Genomic DNA, 10,925 nt, shown 5'->3' on the forward strand with positions numbered 1-10,925 from the left:
ATGCTCACTAAGAAGAGTTTGGTACTTCTAGAATCTCACTGCTTTTCGAATGGACAGATGTTCACCTCGTAACAGGTCAACCTGAAGAACAAGTCTTTGTACGGTATAGATCAAGTCTCTCTCTTTTTTTTATTTTATAAGTACACATCATGTCTGTCAGCTCAAAAAGTCAAAAGCGTGCGTCTTTCGACTCTTCTTCAACTTTGTTGCTACTTTGATCCCTCTCTGAACCCACTTTCATTGCATTGTGTCAATCTGTTATCAATCAATCATGTCAGGAAGTGCCTCCCCATCAGTTTTGGTCTTATTTTTGTGCATCTCTGGTGTAGCACAAGCTCAAGTTTCTGCTCCTGCTCCTGCTCCTCAACCTCAAGCTACTAATGCCACCACTGACCCATCTCAAGGTTTCTAAATCTTTCTAATGACAGCTTTTTTTATTTTCTTGTTACAGAAGAGGAGCTAAAAGTGACTGTCATCAACTTCATAAGTTCATAACAATAACTTCTATGCATGAAAAAAGAACCCATATAAATGGTCCAGGACAATCTTGTCACTTCATCTATCACCACTTTGCTAACCTCTTTTCCCCGCCAAAAGCTTCTGACCTTCTGTTACCCTTTTTTTTTTATATGGAAAACTCATATGTTTGGCGCAGTCTTTTGGGTTGGTTTGGCAAATTGAGGTTTTTGTGTTTATAACATAAAGGTTTCAATCCTTGTAATTGGTGTTGCAGCAAGAGTTTTGAATTCAGTGTTTGAGAAATGGAAGATTCGGGCCGATCCAAAGCAATGGAACACAACCGGAGACCCATGCAGTGGAGCTGCCATAGACTCCACCAGTCACTCCACCAAATTTGATGACCCCGCTTACAACCCCTTTATCATATGTGACTGCTCTTATCAATCCGGCACCATTTGCCACATTACCCAACTGTAATTCGCTCTTCTAATCTCTCATTTCTACTTCAGTGCCGCTCCCTAGAACTTCAATTTTTTAGCTTTACATAATTTGAATTTGCAGGAAAGTTCAGAACTTGGGAGTTGTTGGTGTAATTCCAGACGAGTTATGGAGTTTGACTTCCCTCACCAATCTGTATGCTTTCTCTGAACTCCTGTACTTGAGTTGGACTCAGTTTAGTTACCCAATTTGTGATATTTCTCCCATGTATTGTAGGAATTTGGAAAGGAATTCCCTGACAGGACCTCTCTCTGCAGCCATTGCAAATCTAACTGGCTTGCAATACTTGTATGCACATCTAAACCATTTTATTTGAATGCTATATTCAATGGATTTATTTTGGTGTTCATGATCATTTATTTGATTTTAATTTCCAGTACTATTGGCATCAACGATTTATCAGGCGAGATACCAAAAGAACTTGGACAACTTACTGAACTGAGATCATTGTAAGTTTTCTCATTTGGGAGCCTCAGACCACTGATTAGGGGGACTTTGTTTGAATGTGTGATTCAAAACAAGAGAACTTAGCTTTATATGACAGTTTGATCAGGTGGACTCTTATTTAAAGCAAAAACCTTGATGTATATGACTGCTTTCTTTATATATATCTTCTTTATTTCAGATATTAAGACGTGTTTCCAATATAGTCCCATTTAGTAGTCTCCCTATTCAATGTTGTCTTTGTATTGCTTGATTCAAACAAGTCTTATTGTCATATACCTGCTTGCACTTAATCTTGATTATCTGCACCACTTAATCTTGATTATCTGCACCAAAGAGTAATATCAATTGGAAATTACTTGTCACTTTTGTAGGGCTTTTGGGAGAAACAACTTTTCGGGTTCTCTGCCATCTGAGCTAGGGAATTTATTCAAATTACAACAGCTGTAAGTTTGATATGTTGTTCATTTCTATTTCAGAGCTTTGGCATGAGGGTATCAGGTGGGTGTTTTGAAATGATCCTACATACAAAACTTTTCTAACCTCAGTTTTGTTGGTTATATGCGAATGGATAGTGAACTGTGGGTATATGCAGATGTATAGGTACAAAATCATCAAAATCGGAACTGATACAACTATTATTTACATTATCAGTCTATTACCATATTTTAATAATTTACTTTGAACATTCATCTGTTCTCTAATGACTGCTTGGTGTCAATTTACAAAAGTACATAAGGTAGCAATATGTTTATGACAATTAATTATTGTTTACTTTGGCAGTTACGTTGATAGTTGTGGAGTTAGCGGTGAGATTCCACCAACATTTGCTGATCTACAAAACTTGGAGATTTTGTAAGAGCTTTACGAATGTGTTTATTTTCCAGAAATGAAAAAAGCATTAATTGATATGACGAAGGTTTATAGTTTATAGTTTATACATATAAGAGATTTGTACAACTGCTTGTTGCAGTTCGGCTAGAAACGTTGAACTCTCAGGCAGGATACCAGACTTCGTAGGGAATTGGTCAAAGCTTACTACCTTGTAAGATACTGTAAATGAATACTACTTTTGTTTAGTTGCAGTTTATTGACAATATTTTCATCCTTTAGTTAGGCTCTATGGGTTTTAAACTATATTTTACTTTAGGAGGTTTCAAGGAAACTCTTTCGAAGGTCCTATACCATTTGCATTTTCCAATCTGACTTCTATGAAAGAGCTGTGAGTATCTAGATCTACTTGTCACTTTCTGTTTATTTTTTCATCTAAAAAGCTTACCATTTGCTGTCTGATGTAATATCAGACGCATTAGTGATTTGTCGAATGCCAATGGGAGCTCTTCTCTTGCATTTATTGAGAATATGAAGGCTCTAAATATCTTGTAAGGAAAATATTTCTCACTTATATTTGAATATATTTGAATCTATAACAACATCGGGATCATACTTCTGTCTTCTTGTTTGTTTTCCTTATGAAACTTATCATGGCAATTTCGTTTCACATCCTGCAGAGAGCTGAGGAATAACAATATTTCTGATTCAATTCCTTCCGATTTTGGAGTATACCAAAGTTTGTCGCAGCTGTAAGTTTTTCTTGGTGATTAGTGACCATAGATGTTGAGAAAACCCAAATTACCAAAACTGGAATTTTTTTTTTAATAATTTTTTTGTATTTCTTTTTAAAAACAGAAGGAAACCAATACGACTTCTTAATTGCAACATTATCCTCTTCTCTAACGTGACTGTAATGCATACAAGGCTAAATAGAGTAATTTCCATTCAATTGCATCCAACCAGTTTTAGATGAATGATGATTATGGTTTCTTTTTTTTTTCTTTTTCTTTTTTTCTTATAGGAATTTTTACCACTGCTTCTTATTGACTTAAAGCATGTAACTGATTTATATTCTTGCCTCCCCCAGGGATTTGAGCTTCAACAATTTAACTGGACAGATACCAGACTCACTCTTTAATTTGAGTTCTCTCTCCATCTTGTAATACACCAATCCCTCTTGATTGTTTTATACACCACCCAAATGTAGTCATTTAGTATTGAGGCATGTATTTCTGTCTTCATAATTAGGTTTCTTGGAAACAATAAGTTGAATGGCACCCTTCCCAAGTATAAGACAGCATCTCTTCTCAATATGTAAGTTTTCAGCATATATGCTACAGATCTTAGTGCATTAAACTCGAGCTTTCTGATATATTTGGTTTCCATTAACTAAGGGTAGTGGTTTTGGCAATCCAATTTCACAGTTTAACTCCACTTCTAAGGGGCTGAAAGTTGAGTGCAAGTGGTAAAATATGTTGAAAGGTGGAGTGCCAAAATCACACCCCTTGAATAAGTCATCTCTGTGTCAATGAACAGATTGCGATGATTTTACCTGAATCGCACGCTTCCTGAACTTGAAGGATTCTGAATGCTCCACTTAACTTTGACAGTGACCTTGATACATAGTATAAAGATTTCTTTTGAGTGGATTAATTATACTAAATGCCTACAGCTAAGCAACTAATTACCTAGAACTACAGATTGATATGCAGTTAGCTACATTAAGTAGCGAACAGTTTTTCTCACAAGTAGAATAATCATAACTGCATGATGAAATAGTAAAGTAGCAATGGCAGTTACAGCTTAAATCGGAGAACTTTGTCCCTTCAACGCCTTTATTGATAGGAGGTTGTCATGTATTCTTTATAAAAATCTTGAAACATTTTTGATATTGTTTTTCCTTCAAGATTGTTTGGAGCTTATTCTTAGTCCTACAGCATATTCTCTTGCTCAGTCAAATTGTTTCTCTTCATGATGTGGACTCCTATTCTAGCAAAAGCCTCAAATATAATCTAGTGGGTTCAGAGGGACACATGGAGAAAATGAGGTTTTATATTCAACTTATCATGATGCAAATCATATATCAAAGTATTAATATCATGTGACATATGCTGAAGTTTGATAATGATAGCAGTATGTATTGTTATATTAAAATTTATGAATTATGGTATTTGATGTTTTTTGTCATGATATGTATGCAGAGATTTGTCGTACAATTATCTAGATGGGAGCATTCCTTCTTGGGTCAAAGAAGAAAAATTACAGCTGTATGTCTTCATATTCCACTATTTATTTAGCTTTTTTAACGTTTCTGTTTGACAAAGTTTTTATTGTATCAGTTAAAAAGGCTTCTAGTTTAATGACTCTGTTTACTGTCCTTATATTATGATGTGCTAGTTCGTTAGTGATATTTTGTCCAAGTATACAGATTTTTTTTTTGGTTGGCAGGATGGGCTTCCTTCATAAGTATCTAATGTCCCTTTATTAAATGAAATTAACATTGACAATTGGGTGTATTTTGCAGTAATTTAGTTGCCAACAACTTCAGCATAGAAAGTTTACAGAGCAGGTGATTCCTTTACCTCTGAGCTCATCTCTAGTGTTTTGGACATTTTGATAAGGGATGTGAGAGTTGCATCTCACTTACAATATATGCCTGTCATTGTGTTGGTTCTTAAGTATAGCAACTGAGGCTACTCTTGTAATACCTCTCTGTCAGGCTGCACCTCAAAATCAAATTTTTTCTATTGTAACTCAGGTTCCCGCTACCAATCCAATGATCATCATATCTAAGTACCAGATATGTGTTGCACCAATATCAAAATGCGGAAGCTAGAAATCAATTTCTTGGTCATCACTAAGAAATACAATCTCTACTTATATAGAATATAAAATCAGACCTAGCATCTAACCAAACCTTCCCTTGTCCCTTGCCCTCCCATGAGAAGCGACATGAGTATCAACCACTCAATGATTAGCATACGTAATTATTGTAGCCAAGAACTCATAGCTATAAACAATATTTCTCTTTTCCTTTTGGACTAATGTAGAGCACATTTCACATTAAGCTATTCATGGTGAGAAAATTGGGGGCCTGAGAATCTGGTCATTTCTTGCTACCCAGAAATTAACTGCCATACTCATTTCAGTGTTTACTTATTTATTTATTTCAGTGGTCTTCCTTCAGGGTTGGCTTGCCTTCAAAGAAACTTTCCTTGCAATCGTGGCCCTGGAATCTGTAAGTATGGTGGAAGCTTTAACCATTGTTATTGTAAGTTAAAATGCCTTTGTGACCATTCTCTGATATGTGCTCTTGCATCTTTCTGCAGATTATAATTTTGGGATTAATTGTGGAGGACCTGAGATTACGTCTTCGTCCGATGGGATTGTGTATGAGAAGGAAAATGAGCCCCTTGGACCAGCTTCATATTTTGTGACTGGCACAACCAGATGGGGAGTTAGCAATGTCGGATATTTCGCTGGCAGTACCAATGCTCAGTATACAAGTTTCTCCTTATCTCAATTCACAAATACTTTTGATTCTGTGCTATTCCAGACTGCAAGGCTCTCTGCTTCATCAATTAGATACTTTGGCTTGGGGCTTGAGAATGGTAAATACACCGTGAACCTCAAGTTTGCAGAACATGTCATTCTGGCTGCTACTACCGGGAAATTTCTTGGGAGACGTCTTTTTGATATTTATATCCAGGTCTGTATCATCTTAAACTTTTCTTTCATATATAAAACCATGTTATGAGCTCTTATGATAACTTTTCCTTATTGAATTAGTGAAGTTGACTTGGGGTTCTCTTGGTATATTAAATTGTTGAATTGAATAAATTAGACCAGGTGTCTATAACAAATCAATTATATCTGTCATTTTAAAATCTGATGGATATATGGAGTAGATCCAAAAGTAATCAGCACGCAATTACTCAAGCTCTTACTTGATATGGTCTTCACTCCCCATCTATTGCCAATAATCACCACGTATGTCTTCTTTAGCCCCGAAGTTTAGTTCATTACCACTACAATAACCTTTTGACTACCTTGCGCATCTCAATTAATTTCTGAAACCTCGATAATTCAAAGTCATTTCAAATCTTAAATATGCCAATCTCTATGGTAAACTATAGTGAATCAAGCATCACTGTACTCTCTCATACCAAGCAAACTTAATAACCTCCTTTATTACTTTTCAGGGCATTCTGGTATCAAAGGATTTTGATATACTAAAGGAGGCAGGTATGTCATCTTTCGGAGCTGTTCAGAAGCCATACACGGCTCGTGTTTCGGAGAACTACCTTGAAATCCATCTGTTTTGGGCTGGAAAGGGGACTTGCTGTATACCTGAGCGGGGTACTTATGGACCTGCTATTGCAGCCATCAGTGCTACACCGGGTAATATAATGTGGAAATTTGAGATGCAATTTAGCATGTTTAGGTTCAGATGTTTTCAGAAGTGGTTTCACATAATCAAATAAAGAGATTTTGTACAGATTTCATACCTACTGTCAGTAACAGCCTTCCAACTAGTAAGAAGAATAGAACTGGGCTGATTGTTGGGATTGTTGTGGGTGGTGGAGTACTTTTGGTTCTGTTGTTTGTGGCTTTTTATCTTATTCAAAGAAGAAAAAGGTCTGACCCTGATGATGACGAAGGTAAACTGCTACTTCTTTTCTTGTTCAACGAAATCTATCATTAGTCTGTGGCAATTGCAATTAAATTTTATGTTTGCTATATAGATGCTCATAAATTAAGTTCAACCTATTTTGTTTTTATCTAGGACTAGAATTTTTGAATTTACTATTTATTTAGTAATAGTAACTTGAGGCTTTGATCATTAAGCGATGAAGATTTCCAATATTCACAAGTTCACTTATTTTTCTGTTGCTCTTCTTGAAATTTTTATCTATTATCTTCTTTTTATTGCCCTTGTTCTCTTTCAATTTCTGTCCATGTTCTGCATCATTTGGTTTTAGTGAATCCATTGTTCTATATCACTACGTAGTTCAACTTTTTTTTAATTTTTTCATTGCAAACTCTTTGTATGTCAGATACATATAGCGTGTTTCGGTAGATGCATACTTCATGGTTAACTGAAAACAAAAAAGAAAAAAAGGAAAAGGGAAACTGATTGGCTGCAGAACAGGCTTACAGTTACAGACATAACAGTGTGTTATGTTAAATTTGCAGAGCGGTATGGGATAGATGTTGGACCACTTACTTTTGGTTATCCTGAACTAAAGACAGCTACAAATGACTTTGATGAAGCTCATAAGCTTGGAGAGGGAGGATTTGGACCTGTCTATAGAGTAAGTTATTATTCTAATAAAAGAGGATCCATGTGTTAATGTTTACTAGTCGATACAGGCGTTGCACTTCTACATACCTAGTTCATATGCTTGAATGTAGACCATGACAAACTCATCATGACATCCTAAAACATTACAATATTCAACCCATCGAACTCTGTAGTTGCTAAACTTGCGTTTTCACTACAGATACTGGACAATGTGCTTATAATAATCTTGCTAAAATTTTTTTTTCATAATATTTTGATTGATAGGGAACACTTAGTGATGGAAGAGTAATTGCTGTGAAGCAATTGTCTGCAGCATCCCACCAAGGAAAGAACCAGTTTGTAACTGAGATTGCCACTATATCTGCTGTGCAACACAATAACCTGGTAAAGTTGTACGGATTCTGCACTGAGGGTGTTAAAAGGCTCCTTGTCTATGAGTATCTGGAGAACAACAGTCTTGATCAAGCATTATTTGGTATGAGAATAAGACTGTTAATTTATTATGCATTATGCGTGATATAATACAAAGCACTAAAAGAATTTGTTATTATGGATTGCATGAATCAGGAGAGAGATGTTTAAATCTTGATTGGTCAACACGTTTTAATATATGCTTGGGCATAGCTAGAGGTTTAACTTATCTTCATGAAGAATCAAGGGTTCGAATTGTACACAGAGATGTGAAGGCCAGTAATATTCTGCTTGACACTAATCTCATCCCCAAGATATCGGATTTTGGTTTGGCTAAGCTTTTTGATGAGAAAAAGACCCACATAAGTACCCATGTTGCGGGAACAATGTAAGATCTTACAAGATTTGGTCACCTTATTTTCTTGTCAAATATTAGTTTTCCATTCCCTTTTTGTCTTACAAACATGTTATGCTATTGTCAATGATACAGTGGGTATCTTGCACCTGAATATGCCATGCGTGGACACCTTACAGAGAAGACTGATGTCTTTGCCTTTGGTGTTCTGGCTCTTGAAATTGTTAGTGGTAGGCCAAATTCTGATCCGAGTTTGGGTGAAGAAATGACTTATCTTCTCGAATGGGTAAGAACTTTGTTTTTTGTCCTCCCTGTCTATCCTTCCTTGCCACAAATGTTCCAAGTATTTTTCAGTTTTTGACTCTTGATGTGTTCATTGCTTTATGATTCTAAAAGCGCTTCTTGAAACGCAGGTTGATCATTATATGCCTTTTTGTTATCTTCTGCATATGTTTCATTTTTATTGATACTATTGTGTTCTTGCTTCATAGGCTTGGCAATTGCATGAAAACAGACGGGCAGTTGAACTAGTGGACTCTAGATTATCTGAATTCAATGAGGAAGAAGCACAACGAATAATCAAAATAGGACTTTTGTGCACTCAAACATCACCAATGCTACGACCATCCATGTCCCGTGTAGTGGGAATGCTTTCAGGAGATATGGAAGTGACAACAGTAACTTCAAAGCCCGGTTACTTGACAGACTGGAAGTTTGATGATTTAACTACAGTCACCAGCCTAACAGAACTGGACGGTGTAAGTATTGTCACCAACATGACTGATATATATGACGACTAGAGGAACTGATTTTAGCTTCAACAACTCATCAGCAAGTACAAGCATAATGGGGCAATCACCTCCTAATGCCATTCATTCTATGTCTAAAAATAAGGAATCGAGTGGTACGTCCCTAAATAGCGATTGTTATCATTTTCTTTGAGGAGGGCGCGAGAATATACACGCAACTTTTGATTCTTCATGTATAAAGTGAAGAGAGTTTCTATTGGGACCTCCAAATTTGCTCATTTGACCTCACTCTATTATGAATTATTAAATGACATATTTAACCCACTATAAAATGACAATTAAGGACAATAATTATACCAAAAAAATATTATATTTATTTTATGTAGACTTTCCAATTCAATAATATTAGATTGTGTTCCTTATTATTTTCCTTATCTATTTTCATTTTCCAATTTCACTACATACTCATTAAAACATTCATACATATATATATATATATATTTAATAAGAATTAAAAATATGATTAAGATCATGTGACATAAAAATGTATGATATATATGTTGAACACATATTGGTGAGGGAAAACAAAATAAATTCTCTTATGATTTATGACCTAAATCTAAGTCAATCCATTATATTTGTGAAAAATAAATAAATAAATAAAAATTAAATAATTGATCATGTGGTACAAAAAATACAGAAAAAAATTTAAAAAACAAATGATTTTCTTTTTTTGTGAATAAAAACAAATGATTCTTTTTTTTTTTTTTGCACATCTAAAATAGAAAAAAAAAATTTAACCAGAATAATTCATGGCATTTTCTTATTGATTAGTCATTAATTTTTGAAACTCAAGTTTGATCAAGAAATGTATATTTAGTTAAGATTTATAGAGTGATTAGATCATTGAAATGATATTTTTTATTTTAAAGATAATAATTTTTTTGCAAATTATGAGTAAGGTTATTTGAGGAAGTTTACTAAGGTTTAGTAAGTAAATTTAGTATTTGAAAATTTGATAAGAGGTGTAAAAAGCATAGAGGTTCAGTGAGTAAATTTAGAGGTTCCAATAGAAAAACTCTAAAGTGAAACTCTCATTCATTGTTTTTGTATCTTATTCTGTCTTTTGGTTGGACCAGCCTTATGTTGAAGATAAACTGGAGCTCTGGAACTATGTGTAAATGGAAAAGTAATCGAAGAACTTACAAAGTTACAAGTTATGAAAGAGTGTGTTCCTTCGATCAACATCCAGGGTTGGTAAAATAATGGGAAACGTCCATCAATGCCTAGGTTATAACATTGTCACGAATTAAACGATTAGTGACAAAAGCACTCTGATATTCTCCCATCACGAACTCCGGAAGTACTCGTTTCAACCGACAAGCAAGCACTTTGAAAATTAACTTGCAAAGAACGTGAGACCTACACATCCTTGCTACAGGGGATGACAATGATTGTGGACCTAAACCAGGAGTGAAATCGAATCCTTGAGCATTTAATATGTACTAGTCTGTAGAGAGATGCTACGCACATGTAAAGCAGATTTTTAGTTTTAATTTTTTTCTTTTAAAATTTATAAATTATAAATATAATGTTTATGTCTTGCTACTTATTTGAAAAGAGGGAAAAACGGAGAGTTATAGATGAGAATAGTGGGAACTGGGAAGTTATGTAGAGATGATAGTAGTGGGAAGTTATCGACGTACACATAGGGTTGATGGAAAAATATCTGCATATGAGTAGTTATTATATATATTTTTTTCTTTTAATTGTTTTGTTAGTATTTTGTTATTTACTTTAATAACCTTCAAATATTAAAAATGATTTGAAACTAATATATGGTGTGGGAGTCTTTATGTCTTTTCACTCT

The 10,925-nt window shown here is 34.7% G+C and overlaps 1 protein-coding gene across 1 annotated transcript; it reads left to right on the forward strand.

Annotated features, from left to right (window-relative positions):
• Window positions 1–179: 179 nt before the first annotated feature.
• LOC112186269 (probable LRR receptor-like serine/threonine-protein kinase At1g56130) lies at window positions 180–9,294 on the forward strand. The gene is made up of 24 exons (XM_024324621.2): window positions 180–404; window positions 734–932; window positions 1,021–1,092; window positions 1,174–1,245; window positions 1,335–1,406; window positions 1,776–1,847; window positions 2,185–2,256; window positions 2,375–2,446; window positions 2,552–2,623; window positions 2,706–2,783; window positions 2,913–2,984; window positions 3,323–3,394; window positions 3,484–3,549; window positions 4,437–4,502; window positions 4,760–4,804; window positions 5,409–5,473; window positions 5,565–5,944; window positions 6,438–6,636; window positions 6,735–6,896; window positions 7,432–7,550; window positions 7,805–8,015; window positions 8,108–8,339; window positions 8,442–8,592; window positions 8,798–9,294. Exons 1-24 carry the CDS (start codon window positions 272–274, stop codon window positions 9,104–9,106), a joined length of 3,063 nt encoding a protein of 1,020 aa, XP_024180389.1. The 5' UTR covers window positions 180–271; the 3' UTR covers window positions 9,107–9,294.
• The last annotated feature ends 1,631 nt before the right edge of the window (window positions 9,295–10,925 follow it).

The sequence above is a fragment of the Rosa chinensis genome, chromosome 2 (assembly GCF_002994745.2).
Source record: "Rosa chinensis cultivar Old Blush chromosome 2, RchiOBHm-V2, whole genome shotgun sequence".
NCBI classification, from domain to species: domain Eukaryota; kingdom Viridiplantae; phylum Streptophyta; class Magnoliopsida; order Rosales; family Rosaceae; genus Rosa; species Rosa chinensis.